Raw genomic sequence first — 19,942 nt, 5'->3', positions numbered from 1 at the left:
CCAGTGAACAAGCAACGAAGGGGAGGGGAGGGGACAATTGGAGGTGGGAGGAGACGGGCTCAAGTGGTTAGAGGATGATAGGGAAAAACGATGTTGGGACAAGAAGCTTTCTGGAGGTTCGCCAGCAAAAGCTGGCGGCCCGGTATCGATACTGTATGCCTCGCGTATGTAATCATCCGCCCCCGTGAGCGTCGGGTCAATTCGGCTAACCTTTGCCATGTTGCCGATGTTGTGCTGAACCGTAATTCCGCTACTGTGTCTGGCTCTTCAATCCCTAAAAGTTTCTCCTGCTTCTGATATCTGGGGTAGTTCCCTCGTCGCTTGAAATCAAGCGTGCGAGGCCGTGCCGGGGCTGCACATGGCTGAATACCGGTCAGTGTTACGGCCCAAAATACCTCATAGAATCGCCCAAAAGGGTAAGGAACCAGACTCTCTCCCGCTTCGGAGTCAGCAGAAGGGAATCAACTTGCAGGCTCGAACATTGCAGAGTTCACGCTCCAGATAACAATCAATTCTTGCATCATGAACTGCTCTTCGGTGCCTCTGAAAATGAAAATTACCGATACTCGTCAGTCTCCGCGGGTAACTGGCTAAAACCCTGGCTCCGTAAAGGCTATCGTCGGCATAGCTCGAGCCAGCGCACGGCACTGAAAAGGTAATCCAGGTCTTGGGCTGAAGACCATTGGTCTGGAAGACTGAAACGCGGATTGAATGGATCGCTCGGAACTCATCCAATCTGGCTCGAAGTGCTCGCGCTCTTTATTGGATAATATGGATGTGCTTGGACTGATATGACGTGACCTGCGTTAACAGAGCGCACCTTGCGGAGCATCGACGTCCGTAGCTTCATATTTGATATGTGGAGTTAGTAAGTCAGCTTAATTTGGCGCTGGTGGTCGACATGCCCACCATAAGACTGCACAGTATCGGGTCAACTGGCATGCTTCCTGTAGTGGCTACAGGCTTGGCAGTTGGTGAGAAGGTTTAATTGATAACAGCGGTGCTTCGTCTGAAGAACATTGCTTCTAGGCTACGACTAAGCGCCTCAAGTTGACTGTGAATGTGTTGTTTTGGTCGTTTGTAGGATCATGGCTTTCCTCGGTGGCCACTCATGCTCTCATGCAGATCCGGAATTATATTGTTTCGCCCAAATTTGTTCTGTCCGGAACGGAAACCGTTGAGAAACGGCATAGCTCAATCACATTGGCGAGATTTCTTCTGCAATCACAGCTCACGTTCTAGTAATGGCAGTGCTAAATGCACAGAAGCAGAATGCAGTGAGACACTATACACAGCGACAGGAAAAAATCAACTGAACATACAATGTCTATCCAAGGTGGATGATGGGCCCCAACAAGGTTTAGCGGCTAGGAAGCTGCTGGCGCCCACTCCATCTATACTGGAGTGCACTTCTACAACCGTTGCTCCGATTTGGGCCTGAGTAGGGTGCTCTCGTGGTCTGAAATCAAAGAACTCTGTTCTGCTACTTCCTGATATAATTGGGCGACATAATATTCAATAATGGATGCCAAGCGGTGATAAAATGCCCCTGAACCATCACTATGGCTGGAAAGTCATACCAGAGACGGGTTCACCGAATCCCGACAAGTTCTGGTAAGAGCTATATCTTGATATCTTGCGACGTTTTATGTAAATTCATGCAAAACTCCGTCATTGTTGTGATAGGGGTATTCGAATGCCATATTCCAAACCGCTCCGTTGGTATATACCGACAGCTGAGAACAATCGGGAACCTTTAGATTCTACAAAATACAGCCGACAAAGCCAGAAACACAAAGTTATTATACTTATGCTTACCTATGCGAAGGGAAAAAGCGCGGAAGGTCCCTAGCACTATATGCCGAGATAAAGTAGTCTCCTAACATCAGACAAGGGCCGTGCATATGATACACACGCCATGCTGCACGAGCAGCAGCAGCAGCAGCAGCGCAAGATCAACAAAGCAGGACTGACAAGGCTACCATCAAGGCTACTTAATCACACTCTAATGTTAACTTTCGGAGGAGCCTCATCTCACCAGGGTTTTGGGATCATCGATGCGCCAGTAGGAAATCTCAGACAGGCCCCACAGCTCCCTGGCAACCGAGATGTATCTGCCATGAACAAGAGTCTAGCTACTTCTTAAAACTGTTCCATGTCATTATTTCATGGGTAGCTTGCCAAGTTCGCAGTCCGACGGGAATAGAGAGCCTGAACATAGGCGAATGTGTGCGTTGATGAGGCTAATATCCCAAAAAACATAAATCTTGCGAGAGAGACCCTGATCGTTTACGAACAATAATGAGAATTTATTATAGCAATAAGAAGATAGTAGTCACCTGGTTAGAATTCTTTCAACAGTCAGCCAAATAGCTGGCAAGCTAAAGTGGCACGGGATCTCCTAAAGAGGCGAGTCGGAGTTGGTCCGCCGCGATGTTCTCCGGATTTCCTCAATCTGGCTGAAATCCCCACCCGCTTGGACCAAAATCCCCGGGAAACATCCACACCCCAGACCATCCACTCCATCCACTCCTCCTGATGGCCCAATCCGCTATCCCAGCTACTCTGTACCACCCGCTTCAGCTTATCGTTGGCTTCCCGGGCCCCGCCGATACCGCTGCTTTCTTCGAATCTCCAAGTCCGTACATGGAGTGCGTTCCCCAGACGCCAACCCCGGATGATGCAATGTTAGCAGCCGAGTTTCGCTTGATCACCACCCCGTTTCCCTACACGACACCTACAGCACATAGTGCCATGCCGTCTCAGTTTCCACCTCGGACATTGGTTCAAAATCCTTCGGTCTGCAGCTCGGCAGCATAGGCGCTGGGCCGAATGACCGATTTGGACTCGTCCGCGTCCCGGTCTGGGGTCGGGTTCCCACCCATTCTCTCCAGACTTTCTCGTGCGGGTCCTGTATTCCAATGGCGTCCTTGCTTTGGAGTGGAACCGAGTGTCTGATGGCTGTTTGATGCCCTCCCACCCGGAATGTAACCATATTCGACTCATCGGGCTGGCACCGGTCCTGTGCCGTGGGATTACTCCTCAAAATGGATGATCTTCAGGTGCAAATGGCACCACCGAGCTTATAGTCCTTTCTATTTAATCGTCGCATCGCCCCGCTGTCTCTGTAACCCTGCTTCCTGGTCCCACGTCTATCTGTACTGGAGGTGGCTGATCTCTTCCCAAAGTCAAGCGGTCTCCGTGCCTGAAGTCACCCAAGTGAAAAGAAAAGGTATTTTCCGGTATACACCCAAACAGTCACTACAACCACCGCGGATTCTAGAGTAGTCACCATGAGTGACCTAATACCATCATGGAATATTGTCCACAAATTGGAGAAGCGTAATCTTCTCATCGCTATCAATTGCATCGCGGCCTTGTCAATCCTGTTTTTCGGGTATGACCAGGGAATGATGTCGGGTGTGAACAACTCCAAAGACTACATCGACCTTATGGGATTCGGATATACCAAGGAAGTGAACGGAGAGCTTACCTCTGTCGTTACAGACAGTCTTTTACAAGGCGGAATTGTGTCTGTCTACTACCTGGGCACTTTGTGTGGTGCACTAATCGGTGGCTGGATCGGTGACAAGATTGGCAGAATCAGGACTATCGCTTCGGGTGCGGTCTGGGCGATTTTGGGGGCGTCATTGCAATGCGCAGCACAGAACCACAATTGGATGATATGCTGTAAGAGACCCATAGAGCCTATTTGCACTTAAGTCTTACGTATGAAATACAGCCCGTTTTATCAATGGTATCGGCACGGGAATCCTGAATGCTATTGTGCCCGTCTGGGCCACAGAGACAGCCGAACATACCTCTCGTGGACAATTCATTGCGATCGAATTTACTCTCAACATCTTCGGTGTCGTAGTGGCTTACTGGCTTGAATTGTATGTATACATCGCTACTCCCAAGACTTGTCTAATTGATATAGTGGCTTGTCATTCATCGATGGCGGCAAATCCGCGTTCCGCTGGCGCTTCCCCATCGCGTTTCAGATTATCTTCTTGCTTCTCTTGTTTTCCTCGGTCTGGTTCTTTCCCGAATCACCACGTTGGCTGGTCAAAGTTGGTCGCGAGCAAGAAGCGCGTTACATCCTTGGCCGTCTTCGAGGAAGTACCGGCGACGATGCTGTCCGCGCTGAAGCCGAATTCCGGGATATCCAGAACGTTGCAGAAATGGAACGATCAATGAACCACAGCACTTCATACCTATCAATGCTTTTTGGACACAAGACAGGCAAACTGCATCTTGGACGACGTGTGCAGCTGGTCGTCTGGCTTCAGATCATGCAGGAATGGGTTGGTATCGCAGGTGTCACTGTTTGTATGTCAAACCTCATATCACAGCTACCGGACTAGTCTAATCTGAACAGATGCGCCCACCATCTTCAGCATCGCCGGCTTTGACTCGATGAAGAGTCAATGGCTTAGTGGTCTGAATAACGTCTTCTACATGGTGAGTACTATGCCTTTACTCATGGGACGTGGCTAACAACTCAGTTTGCAACGCTCGTATGTGTCTTCACGCTCGATCGTATCGGTCGTCGATGGACCCTATACTGGGGAGCCGTCAGTCAAGGAATCGCCATGTTCCTAGCAGGAGGATTCTCCCGCCTAGCCATCAATGCTCGCGACTCGGGCGATGCTGCTCGCGCCAGTTCCTTCGGAGCAGCCGCAGCCGCAATGATTTTCATTTTTACTGCTGCTTTCGGAGCCACATGGCTGACAGGTACATACCTAGCTTCTTCCTCAAGAGCCACCCGCTAATCACACACTTATAGTACCCTGGGTCTACCCCGCCGAGATCTATCCCCTCGCAGTACGAGCCCGCGGAAACGCCTGGGGCGTAGTCGGGTGGAGTATCGGCAACGGATGGCTGGTAAGTTCATCCTCCTGACTGCGAAGCGAAGCTAACGCAGCCAACTAGACACTTCTATGCCCTGTGATGTTCGGCGCCATTGGCGAGAAAACACTATATGTTTTCGCGGCTAGTAACGTCATCGCGATTCCGATGGTGTGGGCATTCTACCCAGAGAGCAATCAACGTACCTTGGAGGACATGGATCTGCTTTTTGCGTCGGAGAGCCCGTGGGTATGGGATGCAGAGAAGACGTTCAAGCAGCTGAAGGCAGAGAATCCGGGATATGTGGAGGCGACGGCGCGAAAGGGTAGCGTGGTGTTGGAGCATGTGGATGTATGAGCACACCTTGATGACTGTATGTAAAATTCATTAGATGCCTACTATCGAGCGGAATTCCTGCATCAATCGAACAATTTCCCCTTACCGATTCGTGTTCAATTTGGCATCGCTTTTTACTTACTGAGCGGTCCGAAGCGTGGGGTGAGCACGAAAGTGCTTGGGTGTTAGTAATACTCTGCACCATGAAAGACTCTTACTTGTACTACTTCCTACTATCACATCATACCACTACATATCATGTCTTCTGAACGAGTTCACTACGTGTGGTCCAAATGCGTAGCACTTTGACAGTTTGATTCATCACATCATACCTCCTGTCATATGATTGCACCTTTCTAGTTGTATGGTTAGACCCTCTAGTATGGCATCCGGAGAACTCCTCCATTACTTCTACATTATCATCAATCGTCATACAATCAAACAAAGTAGCTTGCTACACCTCCGGAGCTGTATAAATTATGCTTTCCTCAATAGTCCCAGTTTTTTGTTGAGACATTCAGTGTAGCTAGGCATCACCTGATCCTTCGCTACCTCTTCTGCCTACGTGGTCTCCGCCCACCACCTCTCACGCCTACAATCAACCATAATCTTGAGATCTACATAAGTTCCACCTCTGTGCTCTGAGTTCCCTTATAGTCAAAAATCAAACCTTTGAACTTAGCGAAGATACATCACCCTCTCTTGCTCATCATAGTGAAACCCTTCTCCTTCAGGTGGCACTTCAGCAGCGAATGGGGTCTTTCCAAGATCGAGTTTGAAAAAGACACTCGGCCCACCATCTCCATAGTTCGGATAGACCCAAATTGCGTCATAATGCACACTCATGCGACTATTCCGGAATTCAGGAGGGATCCATAACAACTTTCGCCCCCTTTGGAAAATCCACTCTTCCCCAATCCACAAACTGGATGGACAATACATTTCAGTTGTTGGGGAACGATTATTGACCGGAATGAGAACTTGCCCTCGATCGAGATTGAGGTACCGACCGTCGCTTGAGAATGACATTTCTTCGATATATAGTAAGCATATATCGGGCAATGAAGTGTGAAATGTGCAAAACCGTTCTCCAGTGTTGCAATTTATGATGAAAATGATGAGCTTCTCGACTTGTGAACTTGATGCTATAGCAATCAAATGTGACCAGGCCGCCATTGGACTGCCAAAAGCAAAGTGTCCTGCCGCACATGGTATGTTATCAATAAATCCTGTTGCTAGATTGTACGTAACTAGAACAAGAGTACTGCGTAACAAGTTATGCGTGGCGGTGTCAAAACGCTGCAGCGTCTGCATAACAATGTAATCACCATTTGCAGAATAGATCAACGAGCCTGTCCGATGTAAATCATCCGAAGGACGGATACATTCATTCACATACTGAGAATGAGGCATGCTTGTTTTCCAAGCCTTGAGTATACAACAGCTTGACTCAAGTTTCTTATTCTGAACCCAAATGGCAACAGCATCAGACTTCGGCGAGAATGTTATGGCTGGCTTGCCTGGGAGTTCTGTAAGCCAATTGGTTCTCTTCTTGTTTCTCAAGTCCCATATTTCGACGCCGTGTGAGAAGATCAAACCGATAAATTGACAGTCTTGCGAGAATTGAAGACCACATATTTCCCCTGGTAGAGGAATAGATAATGTTTCAGACATTCCTGCGTCCAATACCCTTACATGCCCTTCACCAAGAACAGCATATTTCTCCCCGTTAGAGGATGGTATGATTTGGAATGATATGTCTCCATGGCAAAACTCTGGAAACTGCCTTTCCAAGTCCATACTCAACAAATGAGCTCTAGGTTTATTGAGGATCCTTCCCCTCAGTATCAGTGCGCTCAAATTCCCCTGCATGAATTGGAGAGATTTGAACTCTTCAGTATAAAACCGACATTTCCCCGTGTCTTCTTTCCGTAACATCGTGGTAGCATTTTGAGTATTGGTGATGACCTCAATTCCAAAAAGGTAAGTCATCTTGGCTTCAGGTTTGGCGAGCTCGGTTTTCTGTAACATCATGGTAGCATTTTGAGTATTGGTGATGACCTCAATTCCAAAGGGGTAAGTCATCTTGGCTTCAGGTTTGGCGAGCTCAGTGTGGGGACGATCAACTGCAATGTCCCATAGTCGAAGTGCACTATCGCCGGTGCATGATGCTAATAATGATCCATCGTGGGAAAGAGCAATTGTTGTGAGCGGGCCTTGGTCGCATCGGAAACTTAAGATTTGGGTCTGAGTAACTGAATCCCAGACACAAACAGTACCGTCCAGAGAGGAAGTTGCAAAGAAGCGGCCGTCGGCAAATAAAGCCGTTGCCCATAATTCACAATCACGAGTTTTGCCAGAAGCAATCAGTTTGGTACTCAGTCGTCCTGTTTTGGCATCCCATATTTCCACCAGATGCCGATTCGATATGAGAACTCGGTGCCCATTCCTCGAAACGGAGAAGTTAGTTTTCGAACCTGCAGATCCCTCACCCTCTTCAATACACTCAAGTTCTGTGCCCACTTCATTAAGCAAGTAGATCTCCCAAGTATGTCCCAAATAACCTGAATAGAGTACCACAGCCTCATCATTGAACAAGAATCCAACCACTAATGTCTCCAAGGCATTGATTGTGCCCGGTTTGTCCGGTTTGTCCGAGAAAGGCGTTGAAGGTGCATGAATCTGTTGACGAAGGCGATAATTCCAGACTTCAACAGAGAAATCCACCCTGGAAAATATCAGAGAGTCGCTAACTGGGGAGAAAGCAATACGATGGATATCGTATTTACCCACTTCACCCAGAAAGTACTCTTCGTCAGTCTCAAACTTCCACAGTCTGACTCTTCCGTCCTCAGTCCCATGCGCTATTAGACTTCCATCTTGGGAGAATTCAACACCAGAATCTAGCCCTATTTTTGTTTGATACTTCACCTTCCCTGTTTGAGCGTTCCACAGCTTGAGATAATAATTGCCATCCTGATTGTAAGACGAAGCACCTGTCCTTCCATCTGGGGAGAATACAATATTTCCAGGGTTTCTATTTTCGGGTTCAATGACAAAGAGCTCCCGTGACCAGTCATCGTCCATGACGGGTTGTTGTGTCACCCATGAGGGTATGAGGTGTGAATAAATCTCTTTGATGAGACTTTTCATTGGACAGAATACGAGAGCAGAAGAATAGACCTGCAAAGGTGCTTGCTCAATAATATGCCGATTGTGAAGTAAGAATCTCCTCGCATCTCTGACAAGCGGGAAGTGATGAGAGTCCTGTTATGGGCTGTCAGTAAGAGGATATGGTTAGGAATAAGGTGGATTGACATACTCTAGCAAGGTCCTGGAGAGAACTGAGTTGAAAAACACCAACTTCAAGCTCACCCATGAGGCTCAAGGCTTCGAACCAAAAGAGAAGCTTTTGTCGAAGAAAATCCCCAATCATGCCCCCATTATCATTCAGCAACTCACTTTGCTCATCCCTGCCCAGCTGGATGAGATGATCGATCCAATAGCGACACGCGTAACACAATGCAGCTGGTAGGAAAATCTCCAGTCTTTCCGAGGGAACATCTGACGGTGATGAGTCAGGAAGTACGAAGTCACAAAGATTTTGCTTAAGGCTCTTCATTGTTTCCATACATCTTTCAAACAAGATCAAGTGCAGCTGTTGAGGATTGATGTAAAGCTCCGGGGTGCTTTTGCAGCGCTCACGACTCAACAAAAGGTCGCGCAAAGAAAGATGAACTGGACGAATTGGATCATTTGCAGCCCGAACATCCAAAAGCGATCTGAGGGGCTCAACGCATCTTTGGATACGCTTATCCTTCAAGGATGAAGAGAACAAAAGTGTTTCTAAAGTGGAAGCTGAGGCTGGCTTGAATATGACCATGATAGTCCCAACAATCAGTCGGAAGTCTTCGATCATGATTTCCCGCTCTTTCCTGGATCTCGCATTTAGAGACATCTCTATGACCCTGATATAAATGTTGTCCAACTTCGCCTGGGGGGTTTCAGCTTCGCTATCGTCTTTGAGGATTTGATCCAGTCGGGAGGAATAGTAGTATGGATCTTCCAGAAACCGGCAACACGTTGAAGCATACACAAAAAGTCCGTCCGACTTCTCCTTCAGCTTTTCGATATTCACTTGACCTGGCCAGCCCTCTGGCATCGTGGATTTGTATTCTTCCCTGATTCTTTTCAAGTCTGTTTCAAGAAAGCGAGTGATGTCATCACTCTCAGGTGAGATCTTATGAAGTGGCTGAGAAAGGTACAGTTCGGGCGGCAGGCTCTCAATAGCAAATCGAATGTGGGCTTCTGGGCGGCTGGTGATTAAGAATCGGACAGATGGCAGATCTCTTATGGAGGCCAACAGTTTCAACACAGTGGCAACTTTGTCTTGGTCCCTACACTCATCAAGGCTATCAACAATCATAATGAAGCGCCAGTGAGCCTGTGAAGAACTGGTAAGCTTATGCAATGGCTCGGAAATGAGGTTAGCCCATTGTACTCGAAGTCCTTTTTCTTCGATGCGCGCATCCTGATCAATGGCATCAACAATGTACTGCCTTATGTCCGGCAAGGACTCCGCCAAGCACTGTGTCAGGGTTGGGAAAAGGTACTGGCTGTTGTTGCGTTCCGGCTCAAATTGATTGAAAAAGAAACTTCCCCCCAGTCTGATAGTAGCATCAACAGGGCTGCCATCTGGCCACTCTCTGTCCTGAAGCGCCCATGCAATAGTCCGAGCAATTGTTGACTTGCCCGTTCCAGCCATCCCATGAAGCCAAAGCACTGGATTTCCATCGCCCTTGCACCAATTCTGAAGCATGTCCAACGTCTCCACTTGAGTGTCTTTTAGACATCTTGGCTCTTCAGCGTTTTTGTATGAATCGAATGGGGCCATGGCAGAGTACTTGAAAGCCCTCAATATTCGATCTCTCTGCTCTGACATCAGACGTGTCTGGTTTCTCAACTCCTTCTTGATATCCTCGACCATTTTCGAAAACTTATCGACTTTGCTCCCAATCTCAAAGATCATGCCGTTTGTGACAGATTCCAGGTCGCGGTCGAGGCTATCCCTCGTTGTCTGTAGCTTGTTCAGGCTCGTACTCCAATTTTCGTCTCCGAGGCTGTCCTTCAGATTTTCGAAATATCTAGAGGCTCTATGATGTCGAAAATGCTTTATGAGGCGGAGCTGATAGACATATATCTGGGAATACATATCGACGAATTTGTCTTGGATGAGCAAAAGAAGATTCACCTTGTCAACCGAGGTCCTAGAAGTTTCAAGATCTCTTAGGACTCGGACTGCCTCTTGTGCATGTTAATCATCACTCGAATGCTTACGCTGAGGTCATGGCGGCTCGGTAGTATTTGTCTTCCTCCACATAGCGGTAGCGAACTAGCAGAGCAGAAATGTCATCCAATCCACTCATGGCATCCGAGTCCTGCTTCAAGATGTTTGCGAGCACCTACAGGGTTTCAGAAACAGCAAGACAGTTCGAGATCAATCAACTTACTGGGAGAGCAACCATAACTCCGGCCCAGGCCAACGCAGCACGGGGATCAGCTGAAATGGCGGAAGAGACCACATCTTTAACAGAGAGCACAACTCCGACAACCTTTCTCGCCAATTCTCCAACAATGATGTCCTTTCCATTGAATGACAAGCGAAATTGCTCCGACTGCCACACTTCAAGTTGTTCCTGAGCAAGGGCTTGCGCCTCTTGAATATGGTTCAGGGCCTTATCTCCTGTATGGCCACCCCATTCAAGTAAAGCCCGAGTGTACGCATTGATTAAATCCGGATGGCTTTCTTGAATAGCGTTGTAAGCTTCTTCCCATGGTTTTCGGGTCTCAAGCTTCTTCAATGCTTCATCAATAGGGTTTTGAACGGGAGGAGAGGCATCAAAGGATTTATCATCGCGATGGACTTCTGTTGAAGGGCGCTCAGCTTCTGTCGCAAGGCTGCGGTCAGCATCGTCCGTCTTATCTTTGCTGCCAGCGTCCACTACTCCTGCGCCCTGTCTATGTGAATGTGCTTTATTTTTGACTTTCTTATAGAGTTTCCTCATCATGGTGCGATTGGAAAAAGCAGACTTAGATGAATAATTAATAGTCTAGTTCTGACACTCCGTATAAGAGGAATCTTACCAGCCGGAAACATTAACCATTTTAACGAGGATGACGAGTACATGTGCGCATATGCGTAAATACCCAATAGCCCCAAAATTGGGCATACGTTACAGGGGTTATTTGTCAGAGCGATAATACTAGTGGCCAAGGCTATGTGTTGGAATCCCACTAGCACCAACCACGTCTTTTACTACATTTCTTGTATGCGCTTAGATGGCAACGAATCAAGCATACTTCTCTCTGTCTACCTATTTTTCAATGTACTAGGTCTGACCAAGGTTCTGAAAGACTTTGGGGCTCCATTGGTGAAGAAGATAAGTACCTTAGTTATTAGGACCTTCCATATTGCTTTTTCCTGATTCTTGATACAGTAGGTGACAGCTGATGTATCAATATAAACAACCTACGGAGTACACAATCCGTACTAGTGTAATAACTCAACCACTGAACATAATCAGGGTTAGTAGTAAACATGTGACTGCAACAGATTATTAATACATCGAAAGGTGATTGCAGATACAATTTCCCGAGATTTATCTGCAAAGTAACTTATGAACAAAAGTCTAACTATGTGTTCGCATTAAGTAAATATTATAACTAGCATATAACATAATATATATTTTAAAAATAATTATATTGCCACAAGAAGACTGGGGTTATAGCTCAGTGGTAGAGCGCTCGCTTTGCATCCTCGCAAGTATGCGAGAGGTCAAGGGTTCGATCCCCTTTGACTCCAATCTTTTTGGAATTTTACTTTTCTTCTTTTTACCCCTTCCGGCTGAATAAATGGCTCGCTAGCAAAGAAAGTCTGGGATTTTGTGTGGTATTTCTTTTTTCTTGTTACTTAGAGGTAGAGCCTTTTACAGGCAATATGTAGAGTACTTGCAGACCTGGGATTCCCCTTAAGTCGAACAGAGTATGTCCAAGCCTCATTTATACTCCCAACCAGACTTATAGATTTGCTGACATTACCTCTGCATGTTTATGCTCGGCAGAAAGAACAAATATACCAAGCCATTAACCGAGTGATTGCAGCTTTTTGTTTTTCCGAGCTAATCTTTTGTAGATATGGGACCAAGCATCACTGTCCAATAGTGTGTCTTTGGGAGTCTCACATTTCCTTTCGAATAATCCTTGACACATCTCCATGTCATCTTTGGTAATCCCGTTTCTGTCATTATATAGATAGCTGTCCTTGCAACTAAGGTAAAGCACAAGATTTGTCACCGAGATAGGCTTCAATACGATTCTCATTGCTCTTTTCATTCTCTCCTTCATTTTCGTCTTGATATTCTTCTGTACCTACCGAGCTATCTGGTGGCGAAATTAGAACATACCCTAGGACACTGTTGAAGAGCTTCTTCGGCCACTGATTATTCTGTACCCAATAGTGTATGGAAGAGCCTTTGACGGTCTGTATGAATGCTCGAGCCCACTAGAGTAGTGTCAGCCCTATTACGCTTCTTCATTATATGGACAGTGAAAAACGACATACATCCTGATCAATGTTTACAGGTTCCAGAACAGCAGAATTCCGCTGTCGACATGGCTTTTTAGGTTGTCTTTCTAAATGCTGTGGTGCCGGCGCTTTTCGCTTTTCATAGATGTTGGCTGGTGGTTTGTTTTGTGACTATCATATCCACAACGTCAGTGTCTGATAGTAGTATAGCAAGTTGCTCGCATCATACATACTTCTATACAATTGTTTGATGGCAAAGAAGATTCTTGCTTCTCTATATTGGTTGATTCCTTCTGTGCTTTTCCACGAATGCGATCGCTTCTTCGACAGCTTTCTTGATGGGGCTGTTTTATGCGAGGCATTTTAACTGTAGAGAGGAAAATAACTGAATAAAAGTAGAGTGTATCAAGATGAGCTTCTGTGTAGGATTGATTAAGTAAGGACGATGAGTATCATCTGATGGCGACATGGTCGAGAACCAAATGTGGAAGTATATAGTATTTTCCAGAAATCGGTGAAAGACAGAGAAATACAACAGAGGTACAAAGCTTTTAGGACTTGTGCAGGTTGTTTGTTCCCGACCTGGGATGTTCCGAACCATTGCTTCCAACGATCATTGCGGTTCTTTCAAAGATCAAAGGTATATAATTAAAAGTAAGGAGATGGAGTGCGGGATCATCACATCTTGATACAGGTGGCTTAGCCTGATAAATATGATTTAATGAAAGAACAGATCTAGATTCAAGCATATTCAAGGTAGGCAGTGAAAACAGCCGATAAGAAATTGATTGCATCTATCATCTCAAGATCATTACGGGCAAAGCCCGGCATTGCTTAGGTGTCGCCTTATGCTCAGAAAGTTGCTTGGAGAAGTGTACTTGCACGGAACTGAAGAACGGCACACCCCGGAGATGAGCAGAGAACACCCCGAAAATTCACGAATAACATAGTATTGTCAAGCTATACTCTCTGACACTCATCATTATTTAAGGCCGTGCTTCACCCCTACAATTGGTTTTATCATCCCACTCCCCAATCACCCTAAGCCTCACCCTTTATACTCACTTCTTTGTTCAGCTGCTCCATCTTACAAAGATATCTCCACAATGCCTTCCTCATCCGAGCTCGCCCTCATCAGGAAGTACCCCCCTACACCCTACAAGGGCCTGCAAGCCCTGATAGAGGCCATTGCAGATCTATACACAAACCTGGAAACAGGAGATGTCAGTCAATACCTATCTTTCAAAGATGTTTCTCCGAAAGACTTCCGATTTATTGAAAGTCATCGAAAGAAACTTGGCAGCGCAGTCCGTTTCACCTACTACCCTGAAATCAGCACCCTCGTACTCAAGGTGGTTACCAACACCACTTTAGCTGTGCATGATAATCTCTACTACAATATATCGGGAAAGCTCGCTAACATGGACATCGATATCGATCAGTTCGTGTCCCTCGGAGCCTCAGAATTTGAAGGACCATGGGGCTCAATCAAAGAAGGGGACGGTGCCTTCAAAAACCCTGCTATTCGATCTGAGAAGCGGCACTGGCCTTCCTTCGTGATTGAATCTGCAGTGTCCGACGATTCCATGCCACGTCTGCGGCAGGATGCTGCGTGGTGGATTGCAAACTCCGTTGGGGAGGTTAAGGTTGTCTTGATCATCAATGTGTTGATGAAAACCAAGTGTATTGTGCTTAAGAAATACGGCCCCAAAGATCAAAAGTCTCATAACACTAGGTCTCAGTCCAAAGGAGGCCCTAATGATCACCGGCCTGTCCTAAAGTCCAGGACCACAGTGAATTATGGAGCTGGATCACCCCATGTAGAGGGTGATTCAGTCAAGCTAAAGTTCAAGGATCTGATGGGAAGACCAAAAGGGTCATCTGAAGAGGATGTTGAGATCGGTCATGCTGAGCTGTTGGAGCTTGCTAAATCGGTTTTTGGGAATTGAAGGGCTGCAATATGCCTAAGATTAGTCAATGGAGGGCATTAGCCAGACGTTTGGGAGTTCAGGATAGCTGATACTATATAGTATTCAAATAAATCGTGTGACACAGCCCCTATTCAGTTCATTTCCAGGTCCTTTGGGACATTCAGTGTAGCCAGGCATCGCCTGATTCTCTGCCACCTCAGTCTATGTGGTCTCTGACTACTACCTCCTACCACCGTCAATCGCTACCTTGGGATTTGACTAGATAATTAGGCCCGCCCCTGCACTTTATCTTCAGACCCTCTTATGGAAGGAGTATACTAGAAGATTGTATTTAGGGGTCCGGGATTCATTTCCAGCAGCCACATTCTGTAGAGAAATTGGGCTAGCCGAAGATAGATGTGCTTTGTGATTGACCAACTGGGATGATGCATGGCTTATTAAAGCATATGGGTCAAAATACATATGTACTATGCGGCTGGGTTGCAAATGATAATTGCTAATAACTAAGGGCAGTCTGTGTCAGATAGACAGGTCGCTTTCTGTAAATGCATACGGAGTCCAAAATGTAAATAAGAAACTAGCTTCGCCGGATTGAGAACATTACTACTCAACAGAGTACCTGTTTTCTTGCTGTTTGATTGACTGAATTAGTATTGTATATCTCTATTGTGCTTAATATCATGCCATACTTTTGCAATCTGATCCGGGCAGCGATTAGTATCCCCAAAACCATACCGTAACATATTAATAGGATAATGAGAAATGTTGACCAATTTGATAACACAAACTTAGGAAATCCGGAATGAGGACTATATGAAGAAGGAACATATAAGCGATAATGGCCAAGGTGTTGTGGGTGGCCATGAGAAAGAGCAGCCTTTCAACTACTATCCTTCCTTCAACCTCTTTGTGCCTCTGGAGGCCCTTCGCTCAATGACTGACTGAAGTTGATTGCCACGCTTCCTTTTGGTATCTGTAACCAGTTCCTTGTCCTCTAAAAATGAACTTTTGCCCCCCGAGGATTCTTTGTCCGTTGGGCTCTCGGGTTGAACCAGAGACTGGCGAGGTGCAACGTCCGAAGGTATATCCGGTAAACGGTCAATTGCAGAACAAAGTAATGCAAAAAATGCTGGGACCCAGTCATGATAGATGGCCATTGAAAATTTGTAAGACCTCCATCTATGCTTGTCTAATATGCTCCATTTTCCAATACGGACACGACAATATGAAGTCGGCTCTGCAGTTTCGACCACGGGGAAATGAGCGAATACTTGCACCTGCTCCTGATCATGGCAAAAAGAAAAGCCAAGAATTCTCCGGTGTAATTCATTCTCACACCCTAATAATTTGAAGAGCTCAACAACACCTCTGAGACATCGAGTCAGAGTGTGAGCATTTTGCCGTTCTGCGATCATGAGATTTCCTGTAGTGGACTTTACTGACTTCACTTCGCAAGCTAAAAATGGGAAAAGCATATCTTCTATGCCCTTGCAAACAGAAGTCTCGTTAGGCTCACCGAGTAATGGCTTAAGCTTGCGAATCTGCTTGCAGGTAAATGCATGACTTGCAAATCCCACAGCATAGTCTGGCCGCGGTGTTGGTAGAGATGACATTGGTTCCTTTGCCCCTGCACTTCGTCGCGTGCTCGTATCTTCATCAAGGGAAGTCGACCAACTCCAAGGCTGATTTATACTCTCAATCAATATCGGAGTAGAGCGCAGTCGACCCCTATGGATCTCGAGTACTGGTGAGGGAACAATCAATTGACTGATCATTCGAGTGACCCCAGTCTCATTTGCGTCTGATAAGCAGTTCAGGACATATTCCCAAGCATCGTCGCCGAATGCCGTGCCACTGGGAGTTTCACATTCCTCTCTCCTAAGAAGATCTTGACATATTGTTTTATCATTCTCTGCAACTCCAACAGATTCTCTCATGTAGCTGCCTTTAGACCTAAGGTAGGTTTCACAGGCATTTGTAGCATAGGGGTTAGACCTGGCCGCTGTTGTTGGTTCGAGGGTTTGTGTCACTTGCGGAATGGTTGGAGGCCTAGAAGCAAGGTGGGTATTCAATAATTGGGTGTTAGGGGTAGATTGAGGCATTTCTTTCGGCCAAATCCCGTTGTTGATCCAGTAATATACAGCAGCATCCCCTTCAAATTGTGGACTTCCTAGAGGCAACTAATATGATATTAGTTTTGATCCGGTCTCCGTTGTGCAAGAGTTACGCAGACCCACCTCCTGGTCAATATTACTATCCGGAACTGCTGGGTTCTGCTCTTGACGCTGTTTCTTGGACTGCGGTTCTGGGCTCAAGGATGATGGTTCTGGTGATTGTGCCTTCCGCTTAATCTGTGTCTTGGTCGAGGGACGTATCTATAACAAACATAGAGTCAGTATCTTAAGGCATTTCAAGTGTGCAAGTGCTCACACGATACCCTTTTATGCTGGTCTTTTTCCTGCTTAGGTTGCTTCCTTGTACTGGCCACACCCTGTGCTTTCTTTCGACGGCCACGTTTGGCTACGTTGGCGGTCTTTTGTGGTGCCGTCCTCTTCGATGCTCGTCTTGCTGTTTTAGCTTGAGGCTTTTGTGTCCGTCTTAAAGAGTTTCGTTTCCCCGTGATGTCTTGTTTCTTCCGTTCGCTCGTCTGGACAAGAGCACTTTGCTGACGGCCTTTCTTGTTGGAAATTGAAGCTGGCGTCTTCTCTGTGTTGGCTTCGCTTTTCAGTGTCTTTTCAATGATGCGTATGCTCCTCCGACGTCCTTGCTGATCTTGTTCCATTGTAAGCACCTGAAGTGTGATAGATTAATATTTGGATAGGGGGATCAGGAGAATGTCTCGGGATAAGCGTATGAGAAAAATGTCTTGGTTGCTGTCTAGCCACGAATTAGATGTATCTACTAATACGAAAGGGGCTTCAACAGAGTTTTAAGCCCCCAGGTACCAGGCAGGATGTGTTCGCACTCTACTACCTTAACAAAGGCTGCATTTGACAAAAGGCCTTTGCTTACCCGCCCGTTCGGTTCTTTCATCCTTTATTACCAACCCCGTACGACGTTTTTAAAGCCTGCTAAAATAAATTATGTATGGTTTCATATCAATACAGTTTTGACCCAAGTAGCCAATAATGTAATAAGAGAATGAGAGAAAAAAAGAAAAGAAAATGTGATATGGAAAAACCTTAGTGGTGCAAAAACCGCGCGGGGCGCAAAGCAAATAAACAAACAGATATGGCAGATAATAGCAGCCGTCAGACAAATACGATCTTTAGTAATTATTACCAGCAGATCCAATATGAAGCGGATTGAATTATATTATTTACTTAATATATCTGTCATAAAAAGCTGTATATATAACGATAATTTCAATCTTGTCATGTAGTTTCTATTTAGTGTTCTTATGTATACTTGATTTAGTATTAATATGGGCTTCCTATTCTTATTACTATGCTTGACAATAAAGGTACCTATCTCCCTTCTTATTGCCTTGCCTCCTTACTAATTATTTGATAGGCTGGAATGTACCTAGATGCTTAATACTTTTTTTCTATGTAGATGGCTTAGGATCTAGAGTTAACAAACATAATGAATATCTCCTTCAACCCTAGTCTTGACTACTCTAGAATTACTAGAGCTGCTAGTGATATCCATATCCATACAGCTAGAGTTAGTAAGGTATTAGAGCTGGAGGGTATACTATGCAATGCTATTAAGGTTGTTCAGAGTGGGGCCTCGGCTGTCCTAGTTGCATTTGTTAGATAGAAAATCGATAACTGTTTAACCAAACTATCTACAACACCTCCCCATAATCTATGCCTTCTCATCCTTCGGCAACGCCCGACTACAAAACTCCGTCCACCCCTCAAACGGCAAAAACGGCGGCTCAGGCGCCTCCTCTGGATCCTTCCATTCATTCAGCGGTGGATACGGCGATTTATCAAAAACCAGCTGATAAGCGTACGACTGGCGCCACGGACGCACCGGCCCCGCTGTCCGCTCGAAGGCTGTTTTGAACGAGCCTTTTTCCAACCGGACAGAGTATCTCTTAGGGAGGAAGGCGGTGTCGATGAGATTCTCTTCGTTTAAGATGTAGTTATCTGTTGGGCCGCGTGTTGTGATGGCGCGTTTTGTGAGTGTTATCTCTAGATCGAAGTGCGCTAGAACTTGTGCCTCTGTTTGAGAGGTAGTGTCGCTGTCGCTGACGGCAATCTGGTCGAGTGGCTCAGGGCCAAGTGACTTCCATTCGGTCTCAGCAGCGATCCACGCGTTGAATATATGACGAAGAATTATCTGTGCTTATTAGCAATAGTGGAGGGTGTCTAGAATATCAGATAAACTCACTTCGCCCGTGCCGTTCTCGTAAAATATCATTTGGATCTCTTCTTCAGAGTCTAGATTCCATGTTCCACAGAGGATGGAGAGCGCAGTGTCGGTTTTGCACATAGTAGATGGAGGTTGAGGGAAATGGCTTTCTTTCAAATTTTCGAATTATTGTAATTATTATGGAAAATAAAATTTCAATTGTTTATTAAGGGAGAAGAAAAGAGGGAGGGAGGGAGATAGAGAAAGATGAGATAATATAAGACATGGGAGGGGTTGGTTGCTAATGATCCACAGGATTCTTAGTAGTCTTCGGACTATAGGTGGGGTCTGACCTGAACCCTGAACCAGTAGACACAGCCCAGCTCAACTAAATTGGCATTATTCCACCCTTTACACTCTTCCAACATTTCTACAAAAGGAAAACCTGTTCCGAGAATGCAGATTAGTAGCTCGCCCTGTGGCTGTAACTGGGGCCGTTTGTCAGGGTCCAGCTTTTTCAGTATGGACCGGCCCCCAAGCCGCTAGTTTCAGGGTCTCAGGAACGCTTCAGCCTAGAACGTAAGCCTTTTAGGGCTGTCGAGATGGGGCCTCTGACAGGTTGGCCCCCAATCCGCCCAGGTGATCGACCCTGACATGTGAATACTAACTTATTGCAGTCTCAACCATGCCAATAAGTACAATTCATCAACACCAACAACATGATGCATGAATTCAATTTATGTTTCTATGACTATTAGTTTTTTAAGAACAATATTTATGACATATAACATTATCTTTTTGTTAAATGGCTGGTTCAAAAAGATCTACCATCTTACTACTCGTCAAGGCTTCTAACAGATCCTATCATGTCCTCGGCCATTGAATGTAGTAAGATGACAGGCTGCAGGTATCTCACGTTAGATTCGAATATTCAGGG

General features: G+C 45.9%; 8 protein-coding genes and 1 non-coding gene across 9 annotated transcripts; 5 read left to right on the top strand and 4 right to left on the bottom strand.

Annotated features, from left to right (window-relative positions):
* The first annotated feature begins 1,837 nt into the window (after positions 1-1,837).
* Positions 1,838-2,306, top strand: BO85DRAFT_453728 (uncharacterized protein). The gene has a single exon (XM_025661117.1). It carries the CDS (start codon positions 1,919-1,921, stop codon positions 2,144-2,146), a length of 228 nt encoding a protein of 75 aa, XP_025510747.1. The 5' UTR covers positions 1,838-1,918; the 3' UTR covers positions 2,147-2,306.
* A 232-nt stretch (positions 2,307-2,538) lies between these two features.
* BO85DRAFT_383237 (uncharacterized protein) lies at positions 2,539-2,820 on the top strand (the record flags this gene model as incomplete). Its single annotated transcript, XM_025656509.1, has 1 exon — positions 2,539-2,820. One exon carries the CDS (start codon positions 2,539-2,541, stop codon positions 2,818-2,820), a length of 282 nt encoding a protein of 93 aa, XP_025510746.1.
* A 330-nt stretch (positions 2,821-3,150) lies between these two features.
* Positions 3,151-5,296, top strand: BO85DRAFT_174223 (putative MFS monosaccharide transporter). Its single transcript, XM_025654306.1, has 7 exons — positions 3,151-3,690; positions 3,743-3,896; positions 3,941-4,332; positions 4,382-4,464; positions 4,509-4,737; positions 4,790-4,887; positions 4,936-5,296. Exons 1-7 carry the CDS (start codon positions 3,294-3,296, stop codon positions 5,206-5,208), a joined length of 1,626 nt encoding a protein of 541 aa, XP_025510745.1. The 5' UTR covers positions 3,151-3,293; the 3' UTR covers positions 5,209-5,296.
* A 1,713-nt stretch (positions 5,297-7,009) lies between these two features.
* BO85DRAFT_524126 (uncharacterized protein) lies at positions 7,010-11,292 on the bottom strand (the record flags this gene model as incomplete). The annotated part of the gene is made up of 5 exons (XM_025665396.1): positions 10,698-11,292; positions 10,525-10,649; positions 8,510-10,454; positions 7,098-8,454; positions 7,010-7,053 (listed from the first exon to the last, which is right to left on the bottom strand). The coding sequence occupies exons 1-5, from the start codon at positions 11,253-11,255 to the stop codon at positions 7,010-7,012; spliced, it is 4,029 nt and encodes a 1,342-aa protein (XP_025510744.1). The 5' UTR covers positions 11,256-11,292.
* A 673-nt stretch (positions 11,293-11,965) lies between these two features.
* On the top strand, positions 11,966-12,049 carry BO85DRAFT_t271. The gene has a single exon. It is a non-coding gene; the product is annotated as a tRNA-Ala (tRNA).
* A 281-nt stretch (positions 12,050-12,330) lies between these two features.
* On the bottom strand, positions 12,331-13,134 carry BO85DRAFT_442875 (uncharacterized protein; the record flags this gene model as incomplete). The annotated part of the gene is made up of 4 exons (XM_025658858.1): positions 12,331-12,484; positions 12,651-12,748; positions 12,809-12,943; positions 13,006-13,134. The coding sequence occupies 4 exons, from the start codon at positions 13,132-13,134 to the stop codon at positions 12,331-12,333; spliced, it is 516 nt and encodes a 171-aa protein (XP_025510743.1).
* Positions 13,135-13,878: 744 nt separating this feature from the next.
* On the top strand, positions 13,879-14,721 carry BO85DRAFT_463575 (uncharacterized protein; the record flags this gene model as incomplete). The annotated part of the gene is made up of 1 exon (XM_025661935.1): positions 13,879-14,721. The coding sequence occupies one exon, from the start codon at positions 13,879-13,881 to the stop codon at positions 14,719-14,721; it is 843 nt and encodes a 280-aa protein (XP_025510742.1).
* Positions 14,722-15,590: 869 nt separating this feature from the next.
* Positions 15,591-17,485, bottom strand: BO85DRAFT_472420 (uncharacterized protein; the record flags this gene model as incomplete). The annotated part of the gene is made up of 3 exons (XM_025662550.1): positions 15,591-16,883; positions 16,941-17,078; positions 17,141-17,485. The coding sequence occupies 3 exons, from the start codon at positions 17,483-17,485 to the stop codon at positions 15,591-15,593; spliced, it is 1,776 nt and encodes a 591-aa protein (XP_025510741.1).
* A 1,021-nt stretch (positions 17,486-18,506) lies between these two features.
* BO85DRAFT_430860 (uncharacterized protein) lies at positions 18,507-19,214 on the bottom strand. The gene is made up of 2 exons (XM_025658303.1): positions 19,045-19,214; positions 18,507-18,993 (listed from the first exon to the last, which is right to left on the bottom strand). The coding sequence occupies exons 1-2, from the start codon at positions 19,144-19,146 to the stop codon at positions 18,514-18,516; spliced, it is 582 nt and encodes a 193-aa protein (XP_025510740.1). The 5' UTR covers positions 19,147-19,214; the 3' UTR covers positions 18,507-18,513.
* Between the last annotated feature and the right edge of the window lie 728 nt (positions 19,215-19,942).

The sequence above is a fragment of the Aspergillus piperis genome, assembly GCF_003184755.1.
Source record: "Aspergillus piperis CBS 112811 unplaced genomic scaffold BO85scaffold_28, whole genome shotgun sequence".
Lineage (NCBI taxonomy): Eukaryota > Fungi > Ascomycota > Eurotiomycetes > Eurotiales > Aspergillaceae > Aspergillus > Aspergillus piperis.
This window is presented reverse-complemented; position numbering and strand designations above follow the sequence as displayed.